The 14,720-nt window shown below is 39.0% G+C and overlaps 2 protein-coding genes across 7 annotated transcripts in view; both read left to right on the top strand.

Moving 5' to 3' along the window:
• LOC141299195 (protocadherin gamma-C5-like) overlaps nucleotides 1–14,720 on the top strand; it is a 207,648-nt gene that overhangs the window by 75,407 nt on the left and 117,521 nt on the right. For 2 of the 6 annotated variants that reach the window (XM_073829542.1, XM_073829517.1), the window contains exon 1: nucleotides 7,848–10,342. The exons of 2 other annotated variants lie outside the window; for them this stretch is intronic. In XM_073829542.1, the coding sequence (XP_073685643.1) occupies nucleotides 7,931–10,342 (2,412 nt within the window). In that variant the 5' untranslated portion in view covers nucleotides 7,848–7,930. Of the gene's footprint in view, nucleotides 1–7,847; nucleotides 10,343–11,398; nucleotides 13,909–14,720 lie in introns of those variants that run through there. 2 more of the 6 variants (XM_073829543.1, XM_073829519.1) reach the window with 1 other exon arrangement.
• Nucleotides 661–6,746, top strand: LOC141299794 (uncharacterized). Its single transcript, XM_073830166.1, has 2 exons — nucleotides 661–3,121; nucleotides 4,266–6,746. Exons 1-2 carry the CDS (start codon nucleotides 707–709, stop codon nucleotides 6,744–6,746), a joined length of 4,896 nt encoding a protein of 1,631 aa, XP_073686267.1. The 5' UTR covers nucleotides 661–706.

Here is a 14,720-nt window from a genome sequence, read left to right as displayed (position 1 = left end):
GCAGGAACTCTCCGCAGCTCTTACAATTATGACGCGTATTTAACAACAGGCTCGCGCACCAGTGACTTTAAGTTTGTGAGCTCCTATAATGAAAACACACTTCCTGCTGGTGGGACTCTGATGAAGAGTGACATGGATTCTAATATGTTGCGCCTGTCTGACGAAGGAGAGTGTACAGAGGTAAATATCTGTTTTAATCCATAAATGTTGCCTGTCTGTATTGTGACTTGGAAGGCTGCTGTTGAAATTCCATTTTTTAAATAGTAGTTTTCAAATTCTAGAATGCATTTCCTTTGATTTCCACAACTGTTAGTGTATAGAAATCCTTTGCTGGCCGTATCTTGTAGTAACAAAATAAATAATAGTATCGGCGCTTCTGTCTGCTCCTGAGCCTTGTTATTCATGTTATCAACATCCTAAACGAGTTGTAGACTCGCTGTCTTTAAAACGACCCTTTAAAAAATTAAATGAGTTTTACTGACATAAAAAAGATACTTGATGCCTGTAGATACTTTCACACTACGCAGAGTGTCGCTGTTGATCTGTGCTGGGAATTTTTTCATCGGTCCACCCATTCGCTTTGCATCCTATTTTCAGATCACACTTCTCATGTTCAGACCACTGCTGTTTGTGTCTGAGGACAGCATATATTTTAATAATAGGCCTGTTAAATTGTATTTGAGAATTTCCTCCGCGTTTACTTAGAATGGAATGCAATGCAGCATATGCGTCGCGGCAGTCAGTGTGGAAAGTCATTGTCTTTTATTCATTCGCTGTTTCATTATGCTTGGGAGATATTCGTTATTCCTTTCCAGAGGAAATGAAGCGTGGGTCAGTGGTCGGCAAAATTGGGCAGGATTTAGGAGTCGATAAGGATAAATTTTCATCACGGAATCCAAGGATTGAGTTTGATGGAAGAAGCCGCTACTGCGAAATCAACGCGCAGAATGGGGAACTGGTTATCAATGAAAGGATTGACCGAGAAGAGCTCTGCGGACAAAAACCTTTGTGCACATTAGCGTTTGATTTCTTCATGGAAAACCCCCTTGAACTACATCGTATAACTCTGGATATTCAAGACATAAACGACAACAACCCGGCCTTTCCTCACAGTGAGGTGAAATTAGATATCCCAGAGTCCGCAGTTAAAGGGTCTCGGTTTTCCATCGACGAGGCTGTGGACCCAGACACCGGAATAAATTCAGTACAAGGTTACAGACTCTCAAATAATCCGCATTTCAGTTTAGCTGTACAAACTAGTGCTGAAACTGGTAAATATGCAGAAATAGTGTTAGAGCATGAAGTTGACCGTGAAAAACAAGACAAGCATTCTCTTATTTTGACAGCTTATGACGGGGGCAGTCCCCAGAAATCAGGAACTGTAGTTATTCAAATCCGCGTTTTAGACATTAATGATAATAAACCAGTTTTTTCTCAGCCAGTATATAAGGTGAGTGTGCCTGAAAACCTTCCGGTAGACTCAGTTGTGGTTACTGTGAGTGCCAGTGATGCTGATGAAGGAGCAAACGGAGATGTTACTTATGAATTTAGTCATATGCCAGTAAATGCAAAGTCTATTTTTTCAATAGACCCCACATCGGGTGAAATAACAATTAAAGGGCCATTAGATTTCGAAGACAGTCCTTCATTTGAGATCCGAGTTAAAGCAAAAGACGGAGCTGGTTTAGCAGCCACTTCTAAAGTAGTGGTAGACATAAGTGATGTCAATGATAATGCTCCCTTTATCATGATTAAATCTCTTAAAACGCCGCTTATGGAGGATGTGACTGTAGGTACAGAAGTTGCAGTTATATACGTGCAGGACAAAGATACGGAATCGAATGGAAAGATTAAATGTTTTATTCAGCGGAATGATCACTTTAAACTAACGTCATCAATTAAGAACCACTTTGCATTGGTAACAGCAGAGGCGTTGGACCGAGAGAGAGAATCTGAATATAATATTACGATTACAGTTACTGATGAGGGCTCCCCGCCCTTAACATCATCTAAAACTATTAGATTATTTGTCGGAGACGTGAATGACAATCCTCCTGTATTTGAGCAGCAGTCCTACAGCGCTTATACAAGTGAAAATAACAAACCAGGCACTTCCGTTTGTTCTGTCAGTGCAACTGACCCCGACTGGAGACAGAATGGGACAGTACTGTACTCTCTAGTACCCAGTGAAGTCAATGGGGTCCCAGTGTCCTCATTTCTATCTATTAATGGAGATACAGGAATGATTCATGCTGTAAAATCATTTGACTATGAGCAGTTCAGAAACTTCACTGTCAAAGTTGTTGGCAGAGACAATGGATCTCCACCACTCAGCAGTAACGTGACTGTGAAAGTCTTCATAACTGATGAGAATGATAACTCTCCACAGATATTATACCCTGTGCCTGATGGAAAGTCTTTAATGACTGAAATGGTCCCTAAAGCGACTCTCTCAGGCTCTCTCGTGTCCAAGGTGGTCGCTGTAGATGCTGACTCTGGACAGAATGCATGGCTGTCCTATCAGATTGTCAAATCTACCGATCCTGGACTTTTCACCATTGGTCTCCATAGTGGAGAGATCAAAACACAACGAGACATTTCTGAATCTGACAATATGAAGCAGAACCTTGTTATTTCAGTGAAGGATAACGGACAGCCCTCTTTGTCCACAACCTGTGATGTAAATTTACTCATTTCTGACAACTTGTCTGAAGTTCCTGAACTTAAAGATATGACTTATGAGGACAACAACTCTAAATTAACGTCCTACTTGATTATTGCACTAGTTTGCGTGTCCACCTTTTTCCTGACCTTCATCATCCTGATTGTGGCAGTGAAGTTTTGTCACAGGAGAAAGCCCAGACTGTTGTTTGATGGAGCAGTTGCTGTTCCTAGCGCCTATCTCCCTCCCAACTATGCAGAGGTGGATGGAGCAGGAACTCTCCGCAGCTCTTACAATTATGACGCGTATCTAACCACAGGCTCGCGCACCAGTGACTTTAAGTTTGTGAGCTCGTATAATGAAAACACACTTCCTGCTGGTGGGACTCTGAAAAAGGAGCACAACATTCAGTTTGACTCGAGCATGATAACACTTGACGTTACAGGAAATGAAGATGAGGTAAGAAAGGCCTAACTTCTTTTGACTGTCTTTTATTCTTGCATTTGATGACGTCTCGTCTGACTATATATATTTTTTATGCTATCTACATTTATTATATCACGTACTATATTAAGACGGTTGTTGTTTAAACGTTTTTTTGTGTGTGGTAATTCATTAGAATCTCACTCTGTGTTAATCGCGTTTGTGTAAAATTACTATTATCTGTCTTCTCTTGGGGCACTTCATGCAGGGTATCTGTAAAAGGCATTTGCCACTGCTATATAATGAAAACAATTTTTATGGACCAGATTATTTTGGTCGCGAATTTTGGATCTCATGAATGTACAGTATGCTACTTGCAACTTTACCAGCACTTGAACGCTGCATGAATCAGTTCTGGGGAAAAAAAAATGCAGGTTTATTTTTGAGGAATTCCTGTCTTGTTTTTCTTCCCTATTACTTTTTGATCGTGAGAACTGCGGTGTTTAAATGTGTTTCAGAGTGGTTAATATAGTTTTGGCTTGTGAAGTTGTGTGTTTGATCTCGGCAAGATTTAACAGTTAATTTAGATTTTCAGTTGTTGTTTTTAGTAATTTTTAACGTAGTTGGCCTAAAGGTAGAACATATATTACCTTGTGGTCAAAATACAGTGTACATCATTGTGAAAACTTACTCAGGAACTGTTTAGTTAAAGCAGTGAATAGAAGGACATTCGTCTTTTTCATTTAAAACGGGTTCACTCGTTCATTTAATATAAATTTAAAGTTAATATTTTTTTTTCTCGTCCAGTGTCTGTGCGGTCATCCGGTTTCAGCACCACAAGCCTGGACAGCGCCAGAACTGTCTGTTGTACTTTATCTTTGATTGCGTGAGAATATTCAGTTCCTTCCCAATGTAAATATAGTTCTACATTTAAATTATTTTACAACAAAGTGCGCTGACAAACATGAGATTTCGCTTGGTTGATCACTTTCATCTTTTCAATAAATATATTAATGATGCAATGAACAGAAAAATACTCACAGTGTCGCTATTCACCAAGCGTACTGACTGCTGAGTCTCTCCTCCCACACCTAATGTATTCAATATGAGCTCTGTTTATTAGAATAACCGCAGCACAAAATGGAGTAACAGTCCGTCGATATACATTTAATCATAATATCATCCGTCAAAGATTCGTTTACTGTTGAGAAGGTGCAACATCAAATCTTCAAAAATGGAATACAGATTATTTTTACGTCCTTTCTTTGCGTTTTTCGTGACTTGCCTTCTGTTTCATTCGAGAACCGCCTGTGCTGATCTGAGCTACAATATTCCGGAGGAAACGAAACGCCAGTTTGTGATTGGAAATATAGCCAAGGATCTCAGAATGGATGTGAAACAATTATCTGCTCGTAAAGCTCGGATAGACACTGAGGACAGCAGCAAACGGTACTGTTATATTAATCTGAATACTGGTGATTTAATTGTGGCAGAAACAATAGATCGGGAGGAGCTGTGTGGATCTCGAATGTCCTGCATTCTCAGTTATGAGCTCGTCCTTGAAAACCCTCTTGAAGTGCACCGTATAATTCTGCAAATTCAGGATATAAATGACAATGCACCACGATTTCCAAATGAGCGTATTAACTTTGAAATCAGAGAATCAGCAGATAAAGGCCAGCGATTTCGTTTACATGAGGCTCACGATTCAGATACTGGGCATAATGCAGTCAATAGCTATTCACTGGAGAGAAACGAACATTTTGTTTTAAATGTCCATGATACTGCAGATGGTGGAAAATACGCTGAACTTGTTTTGGAAAAAGAGTTGGATCGTGAACAGCAGAAGGAGATTGATATGATCCTCACAGCCACTGATGGTGGTTCACCTCAGAGGTCTGGGACTGCTGTCATACACATCACTGTTCTAGATGCTAATGATAATGTCCCAGTCTTTAGTGAGTCCGTTTATAAAGTCACTCTGGCTGAAAATACACCTTCAGGAACAGAAATAATCAGAGTGAGCGCCACTGATGCTGATGAAGGTCCAAACGGGGAAGTGACGTATGAATTCAGTAGAATTTCAGATAAAGCTGCGAAATTATTTTCTATTGATAAGACAACAGGACAAATTTTATTGATAGGAGAAATTGATTATGAAAATGAAATAAACTATGAAATGGGGATCCATGCTCAGGATGGTACTGGATTAGCATCAACTGCTAAAGTTATCATAGATGTAACTGATGTTAATGATAATCCACCTAGAATCATCCTTAAATCTTTGAGTAATCCAGTATCTGAAAACTCTCAGCCAGGCACTGAGGTGGGAATCATTAATGTTCAAGACAAAGACTCAGGAGAAAATCGTCAGATTCGTTGCTCAGTTCAGCAAAATGTTCCTTTCAAACTGAACCCATCTGTTAAAAACTATTTCTCCCTAGTAACTACAAAAGCTCTAGACCGAGAGAAAGAATCTGATTACAACATTACCATCACAGCCACAGATGCGGGTTCTCCACCATTATCCACCTCCATGACAATTCACTTATTTGTCTCAGATGTGAATGACAATCCTCCTGTATTTGTGCAGCAGTCATACAGCGCTTATATAAGTGAAAATAACAAACCAGGTACTTCTGTTTGTTGTGTCAGTGCAAATGACCCAGACTGGAGACAGAACGGGACAGTACTGTACTCTTTAATACCAAGTGAAGTCAATGGAGTCCCAGTGTCCTCATTTCTATCTATTAATGGAGATACAGGGGTGATTCATGCTGTAAGATCATTTGACTATGAGCAGTTCAGAAACTTCACTGTCAAAGTTGTTGCCAGAGACAATGGATCTCCACCGCTCAGCAGTAACGTGACTGTGAAAGTCTTCATAACAGATGAGAATGATAACTCTCCACAGATATTATACCCTGTTCCAGATGGAAAGTCTTTAATGACTGAAATGGTTCCTAAAGCGACTCTCTCAGGCTCTCTGGTGTCTAAAGTGATCGCTGTAGATGCTGACTCCGGGCAGAATGCATGGCTGTCCTATCAGATTGTCAAATCAACTTATCCGGGACTTTTTACCATCGGTCTTCATAGTGGAGAAATCAAAACACAACGAGACATTTCTGAATCTGACAATATGAAGCAGAACCTTGTTATTTCAGTGAAGGATAACGGACAGATCTCTCTGTCTGCGACCTGTACTGTAAATTTACTTATTTCTGACAACCTTTCTGAAGTTCCTGAACTTAAAGATATGACTTATGAAGACAACAACTCTAAATTAACGTCCTACTTGATCATTGCATTGGTTTGCGTGTCCACCTTTTTCCTGACGTTCATCATACTGATCGTGGCAGTGAAGTTTTGTCACAGGAGAAAGCCCAGACTGTTGTTTGATGGAGCAGTTGCTGTTCCCAGCGCCTATCTCCCTCCCAACTATGCAGAGGTGGATGGAGCAGGAACTCTCCGCAGCTCTTACAATTATGACGCGTATCTAACCACAGGCTCGCGCACCAGTGACTTTAAGTTTGTGAGCTCGTATAATGAAAACACGCTTCCTTCTGGTGGGACTCTGAAAAAGGAGCGAAACATTCAGTTTGACTCGAGCACGATAACACTTGACGTTACAGGAAATGAAGATGAGGTAAGAAAGGCCTAACTTCTTGGACTGTCTTTTATTCTTGCATTTGATGGCGTCTGGTCTGACTATACATTTTTTATGTTATCTGCATTTATTATATCACGTACTTTATTAAGACGGTTCTTGTTTAAACGTTTTTTTTGTGTGTGGTAATTCATTAGAACCTCACTTTGTATTAATCACGTTTGTGTGAAATTGCTATCATCTTTCTTCTCTTGTGGCACTTCATATCAGGGTATTTGTAAAACGAATTTGCCACTGCTATATAATGAAAACAATTTTAATGGACCAGATTATTTTGGTCGCGAATTTTGGATCTCATGAATGTACAGTATATGCTACTTGCTCACCTTTGCCAGTACTTGAACGCTGCATGAATCAATTCTGGGGGGGAAATGCAGGTTTATTTTTGAGGAATTCCTGTCTTGTTTTTCCTACCTATTGCTTTTTGTTTGTGAGAAGTGCGGTGTTTAAATGTGTTTAGAGTGGATAATATAGTTTCGGCTTGTGAAGTTGTGTGTTTGATCTCGGCAAGATTTAACAGTTAATTTAGATTTTCAGTTGTTGTTTTTGGTAAGTTTTAACGTAGTTGGCCTAAAGGTAGAACATATATTACTTCGTGGTCAAAATACAGTGTACATCATTGTGAAAACTTACTCAGGAACTGTTTAGTTAAAGCAGTGAATAGGAGGACATTTGTCTTTTTCATTAAACGTGTTTACTTGTTGATTTAATATAAATTTAAAAAAGTTAATATTTTTTCTCGTCCAATGTCTGTGAGGTCATCCGGTTTCAGCACCACCGGCCGGGACAGCGCCAGAACTGTCTGTTGTACTTTATCTTTGGTTCCGTGAGAATATTCAGTTCCTTCCCAATATAAATATAGTTCTACATTTAAATAAATTATTTTACAACAAAGCGCGCTGACAAACATGAGATTTCGCTTGGCTGACCACTTTCATCTTTTCAATAAATATATTAATGGTGCAATGAACAGAAAAATACTCACAGTGTCGCTATTCACCAAGCGTACTGACTGCTGAGTCTCTCCTCCCACACCTAATGTATTCAATATGAGCTCTGTTTATTAGAATAACCGCAGCACAAAATGGAGTAACAGTCCGTTGATACAGATTTAATCATAATATAATCCGTCAAAGATTCGTTTACTGTTGAGAAGGTGCAACATCAAATCTTCAAAAATGGAATACAGATTATTTTTACGTCCTTTCTTTGCGTTTTTCGTGACTTGCCTTCTGTTTCCTTCGAGAACCGCCTGTGCTGATCTGAGCTACAATATTCCGGAGGAAACGAAACGCCAGTTTGTGATTGGAAATATAGCCAAGGATCTCAGAATGGATGTGAAACAATTATCTACTCGTAAAGCTCGGATAGACACTGAGGACAGCAGCAAACGGTACTGTGATATTAATCTGAAAACTGGTGATTTAATCGTGGCAGAAACAATAGATCGAGAGGAGCTTTGTGGATCTCGAATGTCCTGCATTCTCAGTTATGAGCTCGTCCTTGAAAACCCTCTTGAAGTGCACCGTATAATTCTGCAAATACAGGATATAAATGACAATGCACCACGATTTCCAAATGAGCGTATTAACTTTGAAATCAGAGAATCAGCAGATAAAGGCCAGCGATTTCGTTTGGATGAGGCGCATGACAAGGATATAGGGCAAAACGTTGTTAATGGCTATTCACTGGCGACAAACAAGTACTTTGTTCTAGATATTCACGATAGTGTAGATGGAGGAAAATATGCTGAACTCGTGTTGGAAAAGGAGTTGGATCGTGAACAGCAAAAAGAGATAGATATGATACTCACAGCCACTGATGGTGGTTCACCGCAGAGGTCTGGCACCGCTGTTATACACATCACTGTTTTAGATGCTAATGATAATGTCCCAGTGTTTAGTGAGTCTGTTTATAAAGTCACTCTGGCTGAAAATACACCTTCAGGAACAGAAATAATCAGAGTGAGCGCCACTGATGCTGATGAAGGTCCAAACGGAGAAGTGACGTATGAATTCAGCAGAATTTCAGATAAAGCTGTAAAATTGTTTTCTATTGATAAAATAACAGGACAAATTACAGTGAGTGGTGAAATTGATTATGAAAATGAAAAAAACTACGAAATGATAATTCAGTCCAAAGATGCATCTGGACTGGCATCAACTGCTAAGATTATAATAGATATAACTGATGTTAATGACAATCCGCCTAGAATCATCGTTAAGTCTTTGAATAATCCAGTACCTGAAAACTCTGAGCCAGGCACTGAGGTGGGAATCATTAATGTTCAAGACAAAGACTCAGGAGAAAATCGGCAGATTCGTTGCTCTGTTCAGCACAATGTTCCTTTCAAACTGAACCCATCTGTTAAAAACTATTTCTCTTTAGTGACTACAAAAGCTCTAGACCGAGAGAAAGAATCTGATTACAACATTACCATCACAGCCACAGATAGTGGATCTCCACCATTATCTACCTCTATGACATTTCATTTATTTGTCTCAGATGTGAATGACAATCCTCCTGTATTTGTGCAGCAGTCATACAGCGCTTATATAAGTGAAAATAACAAAGCAGGCACTTCTGTTTGTTCTGTCAGTGCAAATGACCCAGACTGGAGACAGAACGGGACAGTACTGTACTCTCTGGTACCCAGTGAAGTCAATGGAGTCCCAGTGTCCTCATTTCTATCTATTAATGGAGATACAGGGGTGATTCATGCTGTAAGATCATTTGACTATGAGCAGTTCAGAAACTTCACTGTCAAAGTTGTTGCCAGAGACAATGGATCTCCACCACTGAGCAGTAACGTGACTGTGAAAGTCTTTATAACAGATGAGAATGATAACTCTCCACAAATATTATACCCTGTTCCTGATGGAAAGTCTTCAATGACTGAAATGGTTCCTAAAGTGACTCTCTCAGGCTCTCTGGTGTCCAAAGTGATTGCTGTAGATGGTGACTCTGGTCAGAATGCATGGCTGTCCTATCAGATTTTAAAATCTACTGATCCAGGACTCTTCTCCATTGGTCTTCATAGTGGAGAGATCAAAACACAACGAGATATTTCTGAATCTGACCATATGAAGCAGAACCTTGTTATTTCAGTGAAGGATAATGGACAGCCCTCTCTGTCTACAACCTGTGTTGTAATTTTACTCATTTCTGACAACCTGTCTGAAGTTCCTGAACTTATAGATATGACTTATGAGGACAACACATCTAAATTAACGTCCTACTTGATCATTGCACTAGTTTGCGTGTCCACCTTCTTCCTGACGTTCATCATACTGATCGTGGCAGTGAAGTTTTGTCACAGGAGAAAGCCCAGACTGTTGTTTGATGGAGCAGTTGCTGTTCCTAGCGCTTATCTCCCTACTAACTATGCAGAGGTGGATGGAGCAGGAACTCTCCGCAGCTCTTACAATTATGACGCGTATCTAACCACAGGTTCGCGAACCAGTGACTTCAAGTTTGTGAGCTCGTTTAATGAAAACACACTTCCTGCTGGTGGGACTCTGAAAAAGGAGCACAATATACAATTTGGATCGAGCATTATAACACTTGACATTGCAGGAAATGAAGATGAGGTAAGAGCTGCTTAAATTAGACTATTTTTTACTGGTGTCTGCGTTGATTATATATTTTAAATAATATTTCCATCTATAATATCAGCTACTTTACTGTTTAAGGTGCTTATTGTTTAAATATTTTGGAGGCATAAATTAATGAGAATCTCACACGTTATTATTTTGTAACCCTCTAGTATTTCTGCATTTCTTTTTAGCTTATGTAACACATTTGCCAATGATATAGTGAAAAATTTTTATGGACCACGTTACATGGTCATCAAATTTTGATCACATGAATTTGTATAGTTTCTGCACATCATTCAGATTTCTTGGTGTGATGGACGAGAACGTTGCCTTCATCGATTATGAAAAATAGGATCTACTTTTGAGACATTTCTTTGTTTTACCTTTTCCCCTTATTGCATTTTGTTTATGACCACTGCAATCCTCAAGTTTATTTTTATTTTTATTTTCATTATTATTATTTTTAAAGAAATGTATTGAGTAATATGACCTTAACTAGTAAATTGTGTATTTGATCTTTGGCCGAATTAACAGTTTTACGGCTTTTTGATACACGGTTTTAGATGATTTTATCACTCAGGCAGATAGTAAAATGTACAACATTTAAAACTTACTAAAAAAGCTAGTTGAGCTGGTAAAAAAAAAAAAAAAAAAAAAAAAACTTTAACTACAACGGATTTACTTATTATGTTTAATATCCATTCAGAGTTACATCAGTATTTTCTCATCCAGTCCGTCTTTGAGCTTATTGGGTTTCAGCACCACAAGCAGGGACACCGCCAGCGCTGACTGTTGTATATTTTCTCTGAAAACGTGACCTCTTTCAGATTCCCCCCTGTATAATTATTTTAAAGTACATAAATATAGCAAAATAACACGATTTAAAAATCATAAGACTTTATCTGGTTCATACCGGTCTTTTCATGTCTGATGCAATAAGCAGAAAAATACTCACAGTGTCGCTATTCACCAAAAATGCAGCGTGATGCGTTTCTCCTCCCACAGTTAATGCATGCAATATGAGCTCTGTCTGCAAGAACAAACGCCGCACAAAATGGATTAACAGTCCGTAGACACCGATAGAATTATTGGAATATCATCCGTCAAAGAGTCACTAACTGTTGAGCATTTGCAACATCAAATCTTCAGAAATGGAAAACAGGTTATTTTCGGTTTCTTTTTTTCCGTATTTCGTTGCTCTCATTCTCTTTGCTCTGAGAACCGTCTGTGATGATCTGGGCTACAATATTGCGGAAGAAACGAAGCGCCAGTATGTAATTGGAAACATAGCCAAGGATCTGAGGATGGATGTGAAACAATTGTCTGCTCGTAAGGCTCGGATAGACACGGAGGACAGCAAACGGTATTGTGATATTAATCTGAATACTGGTGATTTAATCATGACAGAGACAATAGACCGAGAGGAGCTTTGTGGATCCCGAATGTCCTGCATTCTCAGTTACGAGCTCATCCTGGAAAACCCTCTTGAAGTGCACCGTGTAATTCTGCAAATTAAAGATATAAATGACAACGCACCACGATTTCCAAATGAACTCATTAATTTTGAAATTACAGAATCAGCGGTTAAAGGCCAGCGATTCCGTTTGGATGAGGCTCATGACAAGGATATAGGACAAAATGGTATTAATGGCTATTCGCTGGTGAGGAATAAACATTTTACTTTGGATATTCATGATAGTGCAGATGGTGGAAAATTCGCCGAACTCGTGTTGGAAAAGGAGTTGGATCGTGAACAGCAGAAGGAGATAGAAATGATACTCACAGCCACTGATGGTGGTTCACCGCAGAGGTCTGGCACTGCTGTCATACACATCACTGTTCTAGATGCTAATGATAATGTCCCAGTGTTTAGTGAGTCTGTTTATAAAGTCACTCTGGCTGAAAATACACCTTCAGGAACAGAAATAATCAGAGTGAGCGCCACTGATGCTGATGAAGGTCCAAACGGGGAAGTGACGTATGAATTCAGCAGAATTTCAGATAAAGCTGTAAAATTGTTTTCTATTGATAAAATAACAGGACAAATTACAGTGGTTGGAGAAATTGATTATGAAAACGAAAAGAACTACGAAATGATAATTCAGTCCAAAGATGCCTCTGGATTGGCATCAACTGCTAAAATTATAATAGATATAACGGATGTTAATGACAATCCACCTAGGATCATCCTTAAATCTTTGAATAACCAAGTACCTGAAAACTCTGAGCCAGGCACTGAGGTAGGAATCCTTTATGTTCAAGACAAAGACTCAGGAGAAAACCGACAGATTCGCTGTTCTGTTCAGCAAAACATTCCTTTCAAACTGAACCCATCTGTTAAAAACTATTTCTCTCTAGTAACTACAAAAGCTCTAGACCGAGAGAAAGAATCTGATTACAACATTACCATCACAGCCACAGATGGGGGATCTCCACCATTATCCACCTCCATGACAATTCACTTGTTTGTCTCAGATGTGAATGACAATCCTCCTGTATTTGTGCAGCAGTCATACAGCGCTTATATAAATGAAAATAACAAACCAGGCACTTCTGTTTGTTCTGTCAGTGCAAATGACCCAGACTGGAGACAGAACGGGACAGTACTGTACTCTCTTGTACCCAGTGAAATCAATGGGATCCCAGCGTCCTCATTTCTATCTATTAATGGAGATACAGGGGTGATTCATGCTGTAAGGTCATTTGACTATGAGCAGTTCAGAAAATTCACTGTCAAAGTTGTTGCCAGAGACAATGGATCTCCACCACTCAGCAATAACGTGACTGTGAAAGTCTTCATAACAGATGAGAATGATAACTCTCCACAGATATTATACCCTGTGCCTGATGGAACGTCTTTAATGACTGAAATGGTCCCTAAAGTGACTCTCTCAGGCTCTCTGGTGTCCAAGGTGATTGCTGTAGATGCTGACTCTGGACAAAATGCATGGCTGTCCTATCAGATTATCAAATCTACTGATCCGGGACTTTTCTCCATTGGTCTCCATAGTGGAGAGATTAAAACACAACGAGATATTTCTGAATCTGACAATATGAAGCAAAACCTTGTTATTTCAGTGAAGGATAATGGACAGCCCTCTCTGTCTACAACCTGTGCTGTTAATTTACTCATTTCTGACAACCTGTCTGAAGTTCCTGAGCTGAAAGATATGACTTATGAAGACAGCAACTCTAAATTAACATCCTACTTGATCATTGCATTGGTTTGCGTGTCCACCTTCTTCCTGACATTCATCATCCTGATCGTGGCAATGAAGTTTTGTCACAGGAGAAAGCCCAGACTGTTGTTTGATGGAGCAGTTGCTATTCCCAGCGCCTATCTCCCTCCCAACTATGCAGAGGTGGATGGAGCAGGAACTCTTCGCAGCTCTTACAATTATGACGCGTATCTAACCACAGGCTCGCGCACCAGTGACTTTAAGTTTGTAAGCTCGTATAATGAAAACACGCTTCCTGCTGGTGGGACTCTGAAAAAGGAGCACAATTTTCAGTTTGGCTCCAGCATGATAACACTTGACGTTACAGGAAATGAAGATGAGGTGAGAGAGCCTTAACTTTTCACTCTTTTAAGTTAGTATATTTCTTTATACAATGTTTCATTATATATCCATTATTAATAATGGATATTATTTTGTCATCTGCTTTATTTTAAAGTGGTTCTTGTTTAAAGTTTTTGGGTGGTTATTTATAATAACTTTACACTGTTCTTAGTATTCTTAGTTCATTCAAGTTCATTATTGATGTGATGGAATTATATCAGGAGAGCAGGCCACAAATGCACAGTATATGTTATCCTTTTTTTTTCTTCATATAGTCATATCAAGTGTCATGGTATTCCATGACACCTGAAAATAAACCATAAAGGAAAAAGCTTCAACTGGTGCAGGCAAACTGACCGCTAAGGATTATTTGTAGTGCAGCCTTATGATTTGAAATTATTTGTTTGTCTTTTAAATGGAACGTGCTAAAACTGGAATTGCCTCCTATAATTTAAAACGCAGTATGCTTGCTAGGAAAAAAGGCGAATAGTTAAAATTATTTAAATGTGCCAGAATGGGACTTTGGCTAGTTGGAAAGTCCATTACTTTTCTAAACCATTATTTAGCTTGTGCATTTAATCTTTATTATTATTACTACTAGCAGTTCGGGAGTTTGTTTATATTTTATATAGTTTTCTGTTGTTGATTTTTAGATTATTTATTTATTTATTTTTGAGGTTGAGAGTTTTGCACAACAAATAACTAAGTTTGGTTAAAGTAGTGAATAGTGGTGAATACGAATTCCTAATTTATTTTCAGATTTACTTCAGTATTTTCTTACCTTCTCTGTCTGTGAGGTATTTCAGTTTCAG

The sequence above is a fragment of the Garra rufa genome, chromosome 23, assembly GCF_049309525.1.
Source record: "Garra rufa chromosome 23, GarRuf1.0, whole genome shotgun sequence".
Taxonomy (NCBI): domain Eukaryota; kingdom Metazoa; phylum Chordata; class Actinopteri; order Cypriniformes; family Cyprinidae; genus Garra; species Garra rufa.
The sequence above is the reverse complement of the archived record's forward strand: the minus strand, read 5'-3'. Positions and strand labels throughout refer to the sequence as shown.